Source organism: Carya illinoinensis, chromosome 3 (assembly GCF_018687715.1).
Source record: "Carya illinoinensis cultivar Pawnee chromosome 3, C.illinoinensisPawnee_v1, whole genome shotgun sequence".
In the NCBI taxonomy this organism is placed as follows: domain Eukaryota; kingdom Viridiplantae; phylum Streptophyta; class Magnoliopsida; order Fagales; family Juglandaceae; genus Carya; species Carya illinoinensis.
In genome coordinates, this window is record NC_056754.1 from 28,299,470 (window position 1) to 28,318,464 (window position 18,995).

The 18,995-nt window shown below is 36.5% G+C and overlaps 1 protein-coding gene, 1 non-coding gene and 1 pseudogene across 2 annotated transcripts; 1 reads left to right on the plus strand and 2 right to left on the minus strand.

The window, feature by feature from the left end:
- The first annotated feature begins 1,232 nt into the window (after positions 1–1,232).
- LOC122304033 (nuclear cap-binding protein subunit 2-like) lies at positions 1,233–18,909 on the plus strand. Its single transcript, XM_043116055.1, has 9 exons — positions 1,233–1,341; positions 1,519–1,569; positions 2,405–2,628; positions 14,432–14,570; positions 14,652–14,685; positions 16,050–16,160; positions 17,890–17,937; positions 18,069–18,175; positions 18,616–18,909. The coding sequence occupies exons 2-9, from the start codon at positions 1,552–1,554 to the stop codon at positions 18,688–18,690; spliced, it is 756 nt and encodes a 251-aa protein (XP_042971989.1). The 5' UTR covers positions 1,233–1,341; positions 1,519–1,551; the 3' UTR covers positions 18,691–18,909.
- LOC122304034 lies at positions 16,452–16,735 on the minus strand (annotated as a pseudogene).
- LOC122305874 lies at positions 18,302–18,453 on the minus strand. The gene has a single exon (XR_006241302.1). It is a non-coding gene; the product is annotated as a U4 spliceosomal RNA (small nuclear RNA).
- Positions 18,910–18,995: the final 86 nt, after the last annotated feature.

Sequence of the window (18,995 nt, forward strand, 5' to 3'; positions counted from 1 at the left end):
TCTCTCTGTGTGGGTGGAGAGGGGACTCGTAGTTCTACTGTTAAAGAAGTACTGATACGGTTTGATCTACTTTCTCCATTTGAAAAGAAAGAAAAGATTGTATGAACTTACTTTCTCCATGGATTGGTAATTGATGATGACATTCAGGAAATCCAAGCTTAAGGAATGCTAATTCTGATGGTATTACAATATTTGGAGAAGAATTATTTGAGTTTGGAAGAAAATTATGGTCATTATATTTTTGTTTGTTTGATATAAACTTAAAATTTTATTTTGGGTAATTGTAATTGTTTTTCATAAATTTAAGACAATAATATAATCAATCATTGGCCAGCTTTTCAAATTCTCTCATTGATGAACAAATAAATTGTTCCACAATACATTTTGGCTTCTAGATTATAATCTTTTTTTTTTTTTTTAAAGCGAAAAACAAGATAAACGATATTTATAATTATAGAGTACGTAAATGCTCAACTCTTATTTTGAAAAAAATGAGTAAGACCTCGTTTGTTTTCATAATATTTCTTAATTCACTCATCTAATTATTATAATTTTTTTAAATTTCTATATAAAATAAAATAAACAATTTAACTTTTTTAAATCTCAAAATAAAAATAATATTAAAAAAATATATTTTAACAAGATTTTATTTTATTTTTAACTTTAATCTTAATTCATCTTATCTCATCTATAAAAACAAACAAGATATAAAACTCACATGAAATAAAGAATTTTTTAATAATAAGATCTGCTTTTTTTTAAATAAATGCACGACTTATACAATCCATAAGTGTATCTAACATTAATCTAAAAACAATGCCAAATATATATAAAAAAATAATATCTTAATTTTATCAACTCTTAACTATATTGATTAATATATATATATATATATATAAATTTCTATTTAAGTGATTAGCAATTTTAAAAAAAAAAAAAACTACTAACAATCGTGGTGTAAACGATTCAACAGACACCGGGAATTTATGAGGGAAGTCCCCAGGCAGACAAACCGACCAAATTTTCTTGACGTGAGAGGAATCGGGCAGCGTATGGTTGGTAAGCCTAATTCTATTCAATTCAATTTTTTTTTATTTAATCGTTACAATTTTTTTTAATTTTAATATAAAATATAATAAATAATTTAATTTTTTTAAATTATAATTTAATTTTTTCAAATTTTAAAATTATAATAATATTTTAAATTTTAAAATCAACTTAACCACTATCCAAACCAGGCATAAGCCCAGACCGATAGAGCCTTAAAATCATATTAGCGCAAAGCTCCGACTGACAGCAGCTCTTCGGCTACTCTCTCTCCGAGCCTGCTCTTCTTTAAAGGTAGGGTTTTATTGAAGCTAGGGTTCTCAATCGGCCTTAGAACATTCTTCACGAAATTTTATATTGTCATGATTGCTTATAATTACTACGCGCACACACACATTTGGTCGCACGGCTTGTGAAAACTGCTGTGGCTGTTTGATAATCTGTAAAGCTGGTTTTCTTTTGTAATTTTAGTTGGGGGCAATCTGCTTCAAGATTTGGAGGGGGATGGCTTCCCTTTTCAAGGTAAGTTGGTGCCCAGCTTTTGTTTTACGCAACTTCGCGATCTTCATTTTTTCCGAACTTATAATAATACCCATGAATTATACGTTTCTTATAATTATTTCGGATTATTTGGAATTTCCATAGTAAGTTATTTGGGAGTGTGGAAGATGTCCTGTCAATTGAAGTGGGACTACAAAAATATGCTACCAAGGAACTCGGGTGCATTTCTGAAATGCTGTCTCCACTTGTATTTTGAGAGGGGCTGCCTTGGCGTTCCGTAAAATCTTGACCTTCTTGTCATGATGGTTTCTTACAGACGCCTGTAACCGTCGTCTTGTATTATATTGTTTCAAGGGTTGGAACTATCGTCATAAAAAGTTGAAACAATCATCTCTCATGGATTTTTATGGACTAATCTATTCGACCACATTGAAATAGATCCAGCTTGCTTCCAATGACACTGTTCAAAATAATGAATTCCTGTGTTATATGCATGTAATGTATGAATGAGCCTATTCAAATTCTAAGAGAACCAGAACTGGCCTTAAATGTTGTTAGTGCTTGTATGCAAGGTTTCTTATTCAATATATTTTCACTTTTCTTATTTTGTGATATTTGTGTAAAATTGAGCATTACCACCTCTTCACGGTCCCCTATCCCCCTCAACCCATAGAAGAAAGGAAAAATCAGTTCTTGTATTAAAAATGAAAGTATGTAGACTATTTATTACCAGACTATCATGCTAAAAAAAAACCATGACATGAATACTCTTTTGCTATGTGCTCCATCTTATTAATCACTGTTCCTTTCTCTGCTTATCAAACTTGCTGATTATCTTATTTTTCATAAATTGTAGGATCCATCAAAGCTTTCAGCATATAGGGATAGAAAATTCCCTGGATCGCAAGAGGACTTTGAACATGCACTTCAGACATCAATTACTGTCTATGTGGGTAATATGTCTTTTTATACAACCGAAGAACAAGTTTATGAGCTTTTCTCCCGAGCTGGAGAGATTAAGAAGATAATTATGGGCTTGGATAAGAACACGAAAACGCCTTGCGGCTTTTGTTTTGTTCTGTAAGGCCCCATTCTTCTTCATAATTGTTGACATTTTAGGATAATTTTTTTTTATAAGATTTTATTAATAAGCGCAATGGTACAACCCAAGGACACATGTAGTATACACGAGAGATACCTAGTTAGTGGAAGCAAAAGATTCTACAGTCATGTAGACTAAGACCATTAAAGTTTATAGATAAAGTCCATGAGAGAAGAGTGTGAATAAAGAAACTTTTGAGCTCCTCCATCATCCGTATCCTCAAAGTTTATCTCCTTTCTTTCAGTCCATATGCTCCAAATGAGGAATTATAGTGACCATCTTCTACATGGTTGCAATTTGTATTTTATGGGCTGTCATGCCTTCTCCAAGCACAGAAAAGCTCCACTACTCTCTTCTAGGCATTACCCATGCCATTCCAACCCAATTGAAGAAATCACACCAAAATGCACTTGCGATCTCAATGTGAAGTAAAAGATGATCAACTGACTACCTACTCCTTTTACACATGCAACACCAGTCTACCAAAACTATATTTCTCTTTCGCAACTTATCCATTGTAAGGATCTTCCAAAGCATGGCTGTCCAAGCAAAGAATGAAACTCTCATGGGTGCCTTTGTCCACCATATACTTTTCCATTGAAAATAATTAATATAATGAGTGCATAGAATATTATGAAAAGAGCATAGTTTATAACACCCCCTTCTTTGATGGAATCTAATGAATCTTATACTCATTTCCCCTTCTTATTCTAGTGGATTTTTTTTTTTTTTTATAAGTATTATTCTAGTGGAATTTAACATGTTAAAAAACTCAATCAAATCATCCATCTCCCAATCTTATACCTCTCTATTGAAGCTAACATTCCATTGAATTGTATTACTTGAAACCACCAAATTATCCACTATAGAAACCTCCTTAGTATGTACCACATCATACACCTCGGGAAACACTTCCATAAGGGCCCTATCTTGACACCGCACATTTTGCCAAAATCTAATATTGGATCCATCTCCTATTATTTTTTGCCTTAAAAGTGGTCCCCAGTGGAAGCCCTAGATGCTTTATTGGTAAGGAAGCCACCTTACATATCAGAATACTTGTCAAATTTCCCACATTAGCCACCTGACACACTAGGACCAATTTTGAGTTAGCTAAGTTTATCTTTAACCCATATATCACTTCAAAACATAGGAATAGATGTGTCATCTGCTAACAAAAAAGTAAAATAAAATAAATAAAGGGAATAGAGCTCTCAAACAAGGTAGTTGATTTGGATCATCTATTTCATTTGCTAACAAAAGATGAGATAAATTTATTTCCGGAGTGTTTTATGCCCCCATAGATAAGCCAATGATGAAACTCCCAACAATCAATGCGATAACCTTTTACTAAGAGCTTCCATGACGATAACAAAGAGCAAAGGTGACAAGGGGTGCCCCTATTACAAGCCTTTTAACTGTCGAAGAAACCGGAAGGAGTGCTGTAACGGGCCCAATAATTCTAAGGTCAGAATGTTGATAATTTTTATTAAGCCTAAATTATATTTAATGGGCCATATTGGATAAGCCCACACAAGCAATAAATTATTGAGGTTGATTATGAGTTTTAATTAAGCTTAATAATTAGGTTAAATCCCATTTATTATTTATTGAACGAGTTAGACTCATTTTAGAATTTAAAGATTGGCCCACCTATTAATAATTTACTTATATAAAAAAAAAAAGAATTTAAAGATTGGCCATTAGAAATTTATTTCAATTTAAATTCATCACTTATTAAAGTCCTCTACATAGTCTCAATCACTGCCAATCCTACATTGAATGAACTAAGATCATGTTTTAAAATTCAAACTCCTTGAATGATCGCGACCAAGTCCAACTCGAACTTGAACTCGTCAGCACTCTCTCCCAAATCTCTTTATAAATATTTTCCTTTCATGTGTTATTTGGAAAAAATCATAGACCTCTGTAAGTGCAGCGGCCGAACCCAAGATACCCAGTCCAGCACTGTGCATGTCCCACGTTCACCATGCCAATAGCCGATTGCCTCATTCCTCTCACAACATCCTTCGCATTTTCTTCCCCATTCTAGTTCATGTGATTGATTTCATGCTGGAAATATTGGATTAACGCTGCGAGATAAGTAGCTTGATCATAAATTATGATTAGTACACGTTAGCTAGTTATATATTATTATTAAAGCCAGTTCTTTGGAAGCCAGTATTTATGTACCACACATGTCATAATATTTACAAGTCCGTCATTCATCACGTTTCATTCCTCATATTATATTTATGTATGCCTTATGCATCTTACGCTGCATAAGACACGTAAGTTTTCATAAAATCAAATATAAGATATAGATCAGATTAATTAGATGGTCATTTAGATGCATTATACCAATACAGTCAAGGTGGATGTGCAAACCACGGACTCAAGTATGGTCTACCATAGTATCAGATCAGATCAGTAGTTCCGGACAAGGCAGTTAATTTAGACAAGTCATGCATGCCATCAACATACTTATGAAGGAAAATACTTTTAGCCACAAAGTGATTACACAAAAGTAAACTCACAAACTGATGTGACTTGATGTGGTACGTTAGATTGTAAAGTTACTTTTATTACAAAGTAGATCTAACAGATTCCATGAAACTACATCAGTTTGTTGGTTTATTTTGTGTATTTTCTGTGTCAGTAGCAGTTCTCATTTATGAACAACCATTATTTTAATTCTCAGTATGATATATTTTATGAAAATCTTATGTTAAATATGTTTATGTTATTATGGGTTTCTTACTGGATCATCGATTTATTTTAGTTTTTTTTATGTTTTTAAACCACCCGAAGTCAGAATATTTATGAAGGTAGAGCTGTAGGATAAGACTTAGCTAGGGAGGCGTGACAATGGCCTAGATCATTTCCAGAGATTTTAAGTTATGATTTTTATGGCACAGAGTTTGAGAAAATTTAATAAATGCTTACGCGCACTCTCATTTATGATTTCAATATTTTAATACAAAATGACTTTATTTATTATAAGGAATCTTTGTATTTGGTACAATTATAAGAAAATATTTTAAAGTTAGTAGTAGCACCCCGGCTTGTGATTTTCTAAAAAAATTGACGTATTTCTTAACCATGGGGAGCGCTGTGTGTTACAAGTGCTGTTTATTAAAATTGAGAAATTTAGAGTAGATATGCAATTTTGCATCTAGAGTCGCCATTTTTTCCCAAAACCTTCTCTCCAACAAATATAAAAGGTATTTCCAGTTGACATGATCATATGCCTTCTTGATATCCATTTAAGCTCTTCTCAAGTTTTCAACTTTCATGAAACTCAAGGAAAGCACGCATGATATCCTCATCCCAAAACTCTTGAAAGATAGCTGAAGTAAAACAGTTTGGGCCCATAGCCTTTTCACCATGTAGAGCTTTCATAACTTTGAGCACCTTTGTCTCTTTGAATCGCCTCTCAAGCCGCTCGGCCTCCTTCTATCCAATGGAATCAAAAGAAATCCCATATAATTGGGGTCTCCAAGAAAATTGCTCAGTAAGTAATCTCTAAAAAAATTGCACAATTTGATTACAAATCACATTTTGATTTGTAGATATAGAGCTATCAACTAGGAGCATCTCAATTGAGTTTTTCTACGATTTGAGTTAGCCATTCTATGAAAAAACTTTGGGCACCCACTTGTCCTTGGCTTTTGCCTCCAACACACCTCCTATGATAATGTAACCGCTCCAGCTCAAGCTTGACTTAGTTCCTCCTTGTTCCTCTTCAATTAAAGCTCTTGTTTCTTCTGTACTATACAAATCTTGTAATTCTTCCATATGTGCTTGTACCTATTGTTCAACATTGCCAATAATCTCTTTCTTCCGCTATTTAAGATCCCTTTTTAATGCCTTCAGTTTTCCGGCCAAAATGTTATTAATATCCCAAAATGTAACTTGTGATGGGATATGTAGTCAATATGAAATTTCTTAATGAGTTGGCATTGAAAATATCCCATCCCATAATGGGACTTCATGTGGTCAACAAGTAATTTCAAGTAATATCCCATCCCATAAATAATATATCCCATTCTATCGAAGATTTCAACTTATATTAGTTACACTTTCAAGTAATTTCTTAATGAGACTTTTTATTGTGTCTATTATGATGATTTCATAAGCGAAGACTGAGAATTTTCTAGCATGCTTCTCCTATCAAAAAAATTTGAAAAAATAACCTAGCAAAAACTTTTCTAGCATGCTTCTCCAAAATTTTGAAGTTCATGCTTCACATCTTATTTCCATTATCATATGTTTTGGAGTTTTTCCAAGTAAATGTTTATTTTATGACGAGGAATCCGCAATGTGTCTTTTGCCGGGTTAATCCCGGACTCATGTAACGTGTCCCTATCACACAGATAAGATAAGTCATTGACTTTCCACCAATGGGATGTGGCCCCCAGAAATTGTTTACAGCCAAGGGTTTGAACCTTAGACTAGGAGCTGGCATACTACAGGCAACTCCTAGGGTTTAAGAGTAAACTTTTTGTTTTTACTACATGTCAACTCATGCCAGGCTTTTTAAGAATTGATGGTAATCTGAATGGAGTGTTTACAAAGAAAATTTAACTTGATTTTGTTCAACTTGAAATGTACTGGAAATTGGCACATACTTTTCCTGAATCTATTCTATTCTGATTATAATATACCCCTTCTTCTTCTAGTAGTTCAGGGCTGGTTTATCAAGTTACCAGTAAGCTTCTTGCTTCTTTTTATCAATAAAATTTCTTATTACTTATAAAAAAAAAAAAAAAAAAAAGGTTTCCAATAAGCTACTTTTTGTGTATCCTTGTTGTATCATACACAATATAGTTTGTTGGTGAGCATATGAATTTCCTTTAGATCTTAGTCTCATATTGTGGATCTCTTTTATATCTCCCATGCTTCTCTTTTATACCTCCTGAGTACTAAGGCTACTCCCTTTTTGTTTTCTTTTATTGAAAAATGCAAAAGGTGTAGCCCAAGTACACATGATGTATAGAAGCACCTAACTCGCAAAATGAAAACTCAGTCCATTAAACTCTATAGAAGCTGCCAAAAAGGCACAAAAGTAAAGGAAAACAAAGTCTTGAGCTCCTACATCATTTGCCTGTGATTCTCAAAATTTCTATCTTTCTTTCCTCTCCAAATAGACCACATTAGATAGATAGGACCGTCTTCAACGCTGCTGTAATTTGTGGGTTGCCATATAACGCTCTCTCTCTCTCTCTCTCTCTCTCTCTATATATATATATATATATATATATTTATGTGCATATAATGCTCTAATTAGCAAAGAGGTCTAATATGCTTTTGGGTATAATTCAAACTAACCCAAATTGACCCAAAAAGTCACTCCACGGCATTGATGATCTTACAATGGAGTAAAAGGCTGTCTACGCATTCACCACTCTTTCTGCACATACAACACCAAACTGTCGTAATGATATGATGTTTCCTTAGGTTACCCTTGGTAAGGATCTCCTCTAGGGATGCCGTCCACACATTAAAGCAAATCTCTTGGGCATCCTTGTCTACCAAATGCTCCTTATGGGAAGAAGTTACCATCCAAAGGTATAAGGACTTTATAGAAAGAATATCACTCGAACCTCCAAGACATAATCTGATAGAGTACAATAGATTGAAGAATTTTGTGAAGACATCAACCTATCAATTATGACCTGGTTTGAAAAAACTAACATTTCACTGATTGGAACAATTGGATGTGATACCTCATATGATAAGGATGGTGTATGGGATTTGACATTACTTGGAAATGAGAAATTCTTGCGCTTTATAAGGTTTCAATGAGATTCCAATTGTTTCATTGACTAGTCTTTTTAAAGTATAGGCTATGTGGTTTGGGCCTTCCATTGGAACGTTGCAAATGGTATCAGAGCCTATCCCAACCAGAAATTTGGGACTTGAGCCATGCCACCTACAACGGACAGATTCAACGAGGATGTCGAGAATTTAAGGGGGGTGGATTGTGGTACCCCATATAATAAGGATAATGGTAGGTGGTGTATGAGATTCCATATTGCTTGGAAAAGAGAAGTTCTTGCTCTTTATAAGGTTCTAATAGGGCTCCAATTGTATCATTGACTAATCCTGATGTGAACCCCAATCGACTCGCTTTGAGACCCAACAACAATATTGGAAAAACAAACCCAAGAAAACCAAATTCAAGTCTATGGATGGAGAATTTAGATCCGATGAGAACTCGTTTCAAGAATCTAGATTATATAAAAATCTAGACCCGTTGAAGAACCCGTCTCAAGAACCCAGATTACAAAGGAAGAACGACACAAAGGTTGTGATTTACATTTGATAAGTTCAAACGTTCAATTGCACGGGACCGGGGTTTATTCTGCAGGGGTGGGTCCAAAGGGCCCTGCCTTGGAGAGGTTCCCCGACATCAAAAAAAAAAAAAAAAAAAAAAAAAAGGTAAAAAAAAAAAAGTTCAAACATTCAATCAAGAACAAGAGGAGATAAACTCAACTCACAATGAATAAAATTCATTAATTTCAATAAATGTCTTTTCTCTCAAATGAGGCTACAAGTGGTTTAAATAACAATCCCCAAAACCCTAAGTGAGTCGCGGGTACTGTAGCGTGAACAGTGCCCGGGCTACAGTACTTCTAAAACTCTAGTTTACTTTAAATAATAACTTTTCAAATATGCCTTTGGCCAAAATACAAGGCCTTCCCAAAAACCCTAGTTCATCAGAAATAAGATGTGTAGACGGATATCCTCAAGCCCACTTATTCTAAACTAATAAAATAAGCTCTTTTAATGAAATAAATAAGTCCAAAACCTTCAATAACAATAAGCCCAAGTCGTGTCTTTCGTAGTGTATCACGTGGATGAAAACTGGATCTCCTCCTCTCAAGCTCATCTTGAATCAACGGCTCTTGCTAAACACGTCTCAAGTGGATTTCACCCATCCTTGCATAACTTTCTTGATCTTCCTAGCTCTTGATCTTGTAATTGCCCATTCTGAAACTTGCAAAGGATCTTTACGACTTGGCCCACCTTGGGGCCCATCAAATCCTTTTAAAATATAGGCCATGTGGTTTGAGCTTTTTATTGGGGTGTTACATTGGAGATCACCAATAGATCAGCCACTGAAGCTCCTTACACATGCAACCACTAAAGCCTGTTACACATGCAATACCATAAACCTCTAGGAAAGCTTGCTTGAGGGGCCATCTAATGACATCATAAGTCATGCTCTATCTATTCCTAGAGTATAACCCACCTCAAGTTTAGCTTGACTAAATAAACTTTCTTCATCTCTTGACATTATTTTGTAATCCTACCCCATGAAGCCTATATACCTCTCATTAGAATAGTATCCACCCCATCCCCAACTAGATTTTGAATCCACCAAGGCTTTCCACAAGGTCTCCCTCTCATGCTAGTAATGCAAAAGTCACTTCCCGCAATTGAACAAAAGCAAATTTTGAATACCCAACCCTTCCTTGGAAATCAAAGAGCAAACCTTGGCCCATTTTACCAGGTGATTTTGAACTTTTCACCTTGTAATTATTGGCAACCCTAGTGGTAAGGGGAAACAATGACAAGAAATATTTAGGAAATTAAAGGTACTTTTGATCAAGGTGATCCTACCATCTTAGATAAATACGTCATTTTTCTACCAGTCAATTGGCTCTCAATATTGATCATGTGAAGCATTTCAGATGTTTGATCACCTCTTACCTATCTAATTTTGAGGTGAATCTCAACAAGATATGGGTTTGTTGTTAGCAAGTACCGACAATACTTTATCAAAGCCCTGTTTTTGTAGAGGAAATAACAATAGAAGTTGAGGAAGCTGATTTCGACCCTTCTATGTGGATCAAAGTAGGTAGACCCTGCAAGAAAATTAAATAGGGTACTTGCATCTCTCTCTCTCTCTCTCTCTCTCTCTCTCTCTCTCTCTCTATCACTTATCAAAACAAAGAGTGTGCAAGAAATGCAAGTGAGGCATGTAGAGCCTAAAAGCATGAGAGTTGCAGATAAGAATGGAGTAGGTAGTGAGAGTGGAGCAAAAAATTTCTAAACAAGCATAGAGGGGGATAACTTAGAGGTGCTGGTTTTCCAAGGTTTAATGAATGGGAATACAGATTTGATGGGCGTTGTAATGGAGTTGTAGAAGGTAACTAAAGGGGAAATGAGGACTAGGGAATGCAGAAGTGGGAGGGGGCTGATTTCGGGAACTTTTGAAGAGCTTGCTGTATTAGAAGACCCCAAAAAACAAACATCCTTTTGTTTTGATTTGATTCTCTTGATGAGAATGAGCTGAACTACTAGAGCCACTGCATAGTAGGCCCCCTGAGGACTGAGCCCATGAGTCCAAGTACCTCAAATTGGGTGTTGTAAAAGGTAAGAACTTTCCATAAGCTTGTGGGATTATCTTGTGATGGGTTTGAAGGATGGCTGTTAGCCTTATTTGCAACAATTGATGCAAACATATTCTTCTAGATGTCTCTCAGAGGAGGCTTCCCAGATTGCTATTGGATCATTTCCCATTGGTGTTTGATTGCGAGGTGTCACTAGACGCAAAGGGTATTGCTTTGTATTGGCAAGCAAGTTGAAAGCCTTGAAAGAAGATCTTAAAAAATGGAACGGGGAGAAATTTGGTCATATATACAGTTGGAAATCGATGTTATTGAATGAGCTTTGTGGTCTTGATTGGATTGTGGAAAAGAAAGCTTTGTCCATGAGAAGTCTTGCACAAGGAAGATGCTATTATGGAATTGGAGTCTTATGGAAGAAGTGAGTTGGAGAAAAATTAAGAACCCTATGGTTGAGGGAAGGTGATGGAAACATCAAGTTCTTCCATTGAGTGGCTAACTTGAATAGGAGGAATAATTGGCCTAGATCCCTAGTGATGATTAATGGTTGTCTCATTAGACCATACAATTGTAACTTGGCATATTGTGTAATTCTACCATTGCCTATACTTTGAATAGTTTTGTTGGTGCCCTAAAATGGATGGCATATGTTTTGAGGTTGTTGGCAGTGATGATGCCATTTGGATGGAAACAAAGTTTGAGGAAAGTTATGTCCTTGAACTATTGCAAGCCTTTAATGGCGAGAAGGCACCAGGTCTAGATGGTTTCTCTTTTGCCCTCTGTATTTTTCCCTCGTTTTCCTCATAAGTGTTGGGAGGTACTCAAGGTAAATTTAATTAATGTTTCCATGACTTCCACATTTAGGGGAGTTTGAAACAAGCCTTAATGCTACTTTTATATCAATAATTCCAAAGAAGCCTGAGCGGTGTATATAAAGGGTTTTTACCCCATTAGCCTTGTGTGTGTGTGTGTTTTTTTTTTTTTTTTTTTTTTTTGGGGGGGGGGGGGGGGGAGCAAACAGGATGAAAGCAACATTGTAGGTGTAAATTTTTCTATTTGGACTTGCTTTTCTAACATTAACAAATGAGAATGGGGAAGGCTTTTGATCATGCAAATTGGGATTTCTTGCTATACTTGTCAAGAAGATGCGGCTTTTGGGAAAAGTGCGTGAGTGGATAGCTCAGTGTTCACCCTTCAAAAATTGTTATTCTGTGAGAATGATCCAAACTATTTTTGACATTTGCTTTTTGCTTCTATGCTATGAGGGTCCTCGTTTACTATCACAAAACTTTTCATCTCATCTCATTTCATCTAATCATTACAACTTTTCCAACTTCCCATACAAAATAAAATAAACAATTCAACATTTTCAAATCTCAATAAAAAAAAATAACATTAAAAAAATATATTCTAATAATATTTTATTCAACTTTCAACTTTAATCTCAACTCATCTCATCTCATCTCATTTCTGAAAACAAACGAGACAGCTTGAAAGTCAATTTGGGCCGAATCAAAGTTGGATTCTTACTAGGAAGACATTTGGGCACTACCCGGTATCCTTGGATTTAGGGTGACATCTTTGACATAGACATCTTTGCCTATATCTTCCATTGTCTAAAGGCTGTTGGATCACAGAGATGGGGGTGGCAATTCGTGATCATGGGTCGTGTTCGTGTCGCATCAAGTCATGAGTATTAGACTATATGGGCCCACCCTGACATGACCCGTTTAATTGAATAGGCCAAACCCTAAAACCCTAACATGACGGGTTATTTCATATTTGGTTCACGAGTCATGTCATATATTGCGACCTCTACACAAATAAAGAGCACCATCACTAACTTTTTTACATATTCTGTCCTTTTGCCCTTCCCATTCGATGTGGGCAAACAGATTGAGAAAATTCAAAGGGATTTCTTGTTGGGTGGTGTAGATGGTGAATCCAATCCAAATACCATCTATGTAATTGTCCTATGGTATGTGCTTCCGTTTTAGAGTTGAAAACTTGATTGTGTTTAAATTGAGCATTGCTAGGGAAATGGCTTTGGTTAGGGGTGGGCACCAGGTGCTCGGCACCGGGCCCGCCCTTTCGTCTTGCTCTACCTGCAAGGTACCGGGTAGGCGGGATGGATTGTTTAATTTTTTTTTAAACAGGGCAGGTAGGATATCTACCTGCTTGCCCACCCTAACTATACAAAAAAAAGCCCCTACATTTCTACACATTTTTCTTCTCTTCCTCTTCTCCTCACTACACTTCCGTCTCGTCCCTCTTTTTCTTCTTCATCTTCTTGTTCCTCTTTTGGGCAAGACCCATGCCATGATCCAGAGGATCTCAAGCAGAGGGGGGCAATCAGTGGTGGAAATTAAGTTTGGGATATGCAGGGGGGCGGATGGTGCTCAATGCGATTAATGGACCATTTTGGTTGTGCGTATGGAAAAAATTCATGAAGAATTCTCTAGGTCAGCTAGATATGAGTTGGAGTGATGGGTCTAGAATTTGTTTTTGGCATGACTTATGTTGCAGAGATCAAACCTTAAAAGGAAATCTACCCATTAATATTGATAATATCATTTTGTAAGGTAGGCTTCCAGACTGATATGTATTCTTCCAGAGTGAAGAAAACTGCAAGGATCAATTGGGGTGGATTCATTCAAAGAGAAAAAATTGAGTTTAGATCTTTCCATCAAATATTGCATTTTATGGCTGAACACTCTTTTCCTACAGTGGCTTTTTTTTGGTATGGACAGCAGGCCATGGTAAGATCCTGACTGAGGAAAACTTAGGGAAGAATTTCTTATGGCCATATACCATGTGCAATAAGAGTACGGAAACTGGACCATCTGTTGCTCCACTGTGATTTTGCTAGAGGGTTTTGTGGGTGTCGATTTTTCAGCTCCTAGAGATTTGAGTGGCTGATGCCCCAAAGGATGGTGTATCTATTGGGGGTTTAGGTAGGTAGACTGGGAGACAATTATATATGGAAGATGGCTCCGATGTGCATAATGAGTGGGTATTTGGAACAAAAGTGCTCAGATTTTTTAAGACTGTGAGAGAACACTACCAGAGCTAAAAATCTTTATGCTTGTATGATTTTACCGATAGTCAACCACCCACAACACTACTAGATTTTCTTCTTTGTAGCTTTTTTGAACTCTTGTTCTCTTTCCCATTCTTAGATAGGCATTTTATGTATACTTCCATTGTACTTGGGTGGTATCCTTTGGTGCTTTTTAATGAAATTCAGTATGGTTACTTGTCAAAGAACAAAAAAAAGTTTCTTGATCTTGGTGCCATTTTTCATGAATTATATGGCTTCTTTTAACTGGTTATGATTTGTGGAGATGGATGGATGGATGGTGCGTGCAACAACTTATTGTTTATAATCATATCTATTGTTGATTGTTATCTTTGTTTTTATCAGTTACTACTCTCGAGACGATGCCGAGGATGCTGTCAAATATATAAGTGGAACTATTCTTGATGATCGTCCTATCCGTGTGGATTTTGATTGGGGATTCCAGGAAGGCAGGCAATGGGGCCGTGGTCGAAGTGGCGGACAGGTGAGCTGTTGTGCCTGCCATATATTGCCTGATATCTACGTCTTTACTTGCTTTAATTGAGTCTTATCTTTTTCCATGCAGGTGCGAGATGAATATCGTACTGATTATGATCCTGATATCCTTCTGTTTTATTTATTTATTTTTTATTTTTAAATTTAATGTAATTTCAATGTCATAATATGGCTTTTTTCATGGTAGTGCTGATATTTTCAGAGGTTAGTAGGTGTCAGGAAAGCTGTTTGATTTTTGTATTGTTAAACAGGTTATGGTTATTAAAAATGTTTGTTTGCTTATTTTTATATTCAGTTAATATATTGAGCTTTCGCCATAGGGTTTTTATTCAGATTGTAATGCCCCAAGGAAAGCCCAAAGCACATTTGGGTTTATAATCCAATAGGACTAGTCAATGTTACAATTGGAACCTTTTGGAATCATTATAAAGTGCAAGAGCTACTTAATCCGGGGTATCACAAATAGAAAATGTGTAGAGGACAATTCGCTGGAATTTTAGCTAACATTCACTATGAAATATCTATGTTGATGGATAAAAGTTTGATGTGGATGCTAATTGGTTGAGGGAATATACCTTCTTTTCTTTCTTCCTAAACCTTTCTTTTTTAGGTATGCCACTCCGCAAGCTGGGAGCTTGAAGAAGAGGTTGAATTTTTTGCAGTTGCATTAATAATGATCCTTCCACTCCATCTTCTCCCTTTCAACCTCCCTTTTGCCAAGTGTGCACTACCATGAAATGATCCTAAATCCTGTTTCAACTAGATGCTGTTGTTGGCTTTGTCTAAACCAGCATTAGCTCAAGCAATTTGTTATTTTTCCCTAATTCACTTGGTGGAGCCACTTTTTTGAAATGGGCATAAATTATTTACTCTGAATTCTTTTCTAGATTAATCTTAGGAACTATAATTCCATGATGTCAAGGGTGCTGGAGTGGCATATATCAATATGGTTTCATGGCAATGCTAGGAGCTTACCCTTCTCTCATTCTCTCTAAATCTTGTTATACTTTTCTACATATTACCTTTTTCCCATTACATTGAGCCATATCATTTTGCCCTTAATGTAAACTATGTGAGGGTTGAGTTTTGATCTTACGTTTAGCCTGATGATAACTGATAAAAGATGCTTCACTTTTATTTCCATTCCATGAACATGCTTGACTTTATAGATAAGTTTAACTTGTGGAAATTAATTCATTTTCGATTGGCATTTTGTGGTGTTGGGATGTATGTGATAAGTATTAGCTCTGCCAACCAAAACATAAATGAGTTCTTCGTCTATACTTTCTTTGCATTCTTCAAATATATATGTCTTATATCTTGCAAATTGATCTCATTGGACTTGTGCCTGAAGAAAGATTGTTCCACAATGTTGACCATTTGATGCGCTTGTACCTTTGTTATTCTTAATCATGAGCTGGAAAAAACCTTATACTAGTTCGTGTGGTTTCCTTAATAAATGTTTTACCTAGAGGAGGTTATGGAAAGTTAGTTCAGAGGGAGCTGGAAGTGCAAAGACAGCTTGTAGATTATGGTGGTGGTTCATTGGGCTCTTTCCCGCCAGTTATGCCACCTCAGTGTAAGTTATTCAAAGTTAATCCATGTATAGGTCTCTAGCTTATAAACTATGACTATAGCTCATAGCTTAGCCTTTTTTCTGCTTGACATTCTAGTCTGGCTTGTTTACTTATCTTTTTCCCTTTTTGCCACGAATGTTTTGTGGTCGAAAAAAAGAAGTTTGTAGGAAAAAGGAAAAAAGAAAAGTAAACAAGCACCAGGAAACAACAAAAAAAGCAATGGAAACTTGATCTATAGCCATGATATACAAGCACCACTAAGCCCGACCATCTTAAAGCACCAAGTATACAATCTAACCACCAAACCAATGGAGGGCCCATCCCTTTCTCTTTGAGGCGTAAACCACATCGATAGCCATCACAGTCTTCCTCCTAGAATCGCAGATGAATTCTCCAAGAAAATCTTGAGAAATGCCCTCCTCATAGGTCAGGTCCCTGACATGCTTCACACCAACCCTGTGAGCCAAACAGTGAATTGTGGGCTTGGTGATGCCCTAGATGTTTTCGCGGAGGACCTTACGGTGCCACTTTGCTCCTCCCTTGCCCAAACCTTACCTCCTTTTCCATGACCTGACATTTTCCCAGAAAGATGTTGAGAAAGAAAAAGTACAAAAGAAAACTGAGCTTGCTGGTAGTCAATTGGATCCTGTCTTGTTTACATATCTTAGGCCTATTTTGAATATTGTGGCCACAAGTGTATTCTGAGTTGGTCAAGTTAGGAATCTCATATCTGATACATCGGACTGAGCCTAGTTAGGTGCAGCCACAGCCAATCATACAGTACCCCAAGGCTGCCTCTGACCATGGGCTGAGTAGATAGATCTGGGTGCGCTGGCCTGTTTTTTAAATGCAATTGCAAACACAGTCAAAATTTGCTTATAGAATACACTTGTCCGCCATAAGTTGTATGGTTGATATGTCGATAAATTGTTTTACCAAAACATACATGGATACATGCACCTGCAATTGTTATCAAAGAGAAGTACGCAATAGAAAATGGACAAAGGAAGGGTTCAAGCATTATGGAAAAAAGGCTAACCGGCAGTCGTAAAAGCATGGCCTTTGGGGAAGGTTCTTGTTCTAAATACTTTTGGATGATGAGGAATTTCTAAGGCCATGCAAACACAACATATCTTTAACCTGGTTAAACCTCGGACCCTTGTAATGCGTTCTCATCACATGGAATCAGGTAAATCATTGACTGTTCACTAATGGCACGCGGCCCTAGAATTGTTTGCGTCCAAAGGTTCAAACATTAGACCTTGTTCTAAATATTTTCAGTTGATAAATGATTTACCTTGGGTCAGAGTATCCACCTCACCTGGATTAATATGTTTTACTCGTTAACATCCAAAATTCCAAATCATTCTTGGGTGGTTAGAGTGCCCCCTTTTTGCAGTGTGCTTAGAGATGATGGTTCCATTGCAGCTACTCTCCAGCATACAAACTGTATTTGTTTTTCATCAAGAAAATATAGATTTGTAGATATTTTGCTGGTCCCAAAGTGACCCATTTGCATGACACAGAGAAGCATGAACCGCCCATCTTATTACAAGGTCACTTCTGGAGCTCTTGGAAACCATTAGATTAACAGACTGTTCTGGTCTTCTTTCATGCACTATATATGGTGTTGCATATTGGGTCCCCTGAAAAGCTTTATTGTAGTCTTAAATTCTTATCTATTATCCATGATAATATCTGCTTCTGCAAACTCGACTGTTTGTCCTGCAGATGGTAGACATGGCAGAAGCCATGGTCATGGGGGCTCTTATCGTAGAGGTAACTCCTTTCTAAGAATGGTTCTGCTATTGATGTACCTGTGGTTTATACAAGAGTTCTGGCAATTTTTGAATTGTATGAGACTGTCATAGGGCCAGAGGTTCTGTTTAATTGGTTTTCTTCTGTTGTAGATTACCAACGGAAGCGACACCGAGATGATGATGGCCATGGGTATGAGACCTCAAAGAGAACCTCAGATCATGAATCCAGGAGAATCTCTGACCACGACTCCCGACTGGTATTTCCTACAAGATGATTTTGGCTAATTCCTCTGCATTTTCTTGTAGAATGGCCCAACTGTCAATCCACTAAGAACTTGCTGCACTGCTTATTCAGAGAGTATTATTATTATTTTTTATAGTAGGGTTTTACCTTGAAGGGAACCCTTCCTGAAATGCTCAACGGCCTGAGCTTGAACCCAGGCCAAAGAGGGGTTTGGAAATAGTTTTGAACCAGCAATAGAACACCACTCGGTTAGAACCTTACTGGCTGCGACATTGCCCCAAGCACAAAGATTTAAAAAAAATATATTGTGGCAAATCTGCTTCCATTTCATTGGATTTGCTACAAGTTGGCAACAGCCACAGTTGTTGACGTTGGAAGAGGAATGTTGAGTGCTTTTGTTGTAATATTTTGGTTTTTGTTCTCCCTAAATTTGAAATCGTTTTGATGTGACAGGAGAAGAATCCGCGATTTCGGGAGAGTGGTGATTCTGATGATGATGAGGAAGATGATCGGAAGCGACGATCTTAGCCAGATTAATGTTACTCCATCTAATAGAGAATTTTTATTAGGCAGTTCTGTGTTTTGATAAGCAGACATGTTTCCAAATTTGAGATAGGACTCTTTTATGTAACGTACTCAAGATTGTAGATTTTCTGCATTTAACGCGGGAATCCTTTCTCAAGATTGTAAAGTTCATTTAGTCTCTGGATTATGGTCAATTTATCCCACATACTAAATTATTGTTAATGAGTCGGACTCACTTAATGGATGGTGATATGGTATTCCCACGGTTTTAAGACGATGAATCTATTCATGAGTAGATATGAGATCGA

Excerpts from the sequence above, each read along its gene's own strand:
- LOC122304033 (XM_043116055.1), top strand. Across the intron at positions 16,161-17,889 it reads GCCAGTTATGCCACCTCAGT|ATGGTAGACATGGCAGAAGC; the intron begins GTAAGTTATTCA and ends TTTGTCCTGCAG. Across the intron at positions 18,176-18,615 it reads CTGACCACGACTCCCGACTG|GAGAAGAATCCGCGATTTCG; the intron begins GTATTTCCTACA and ends TTGATGTGACAG.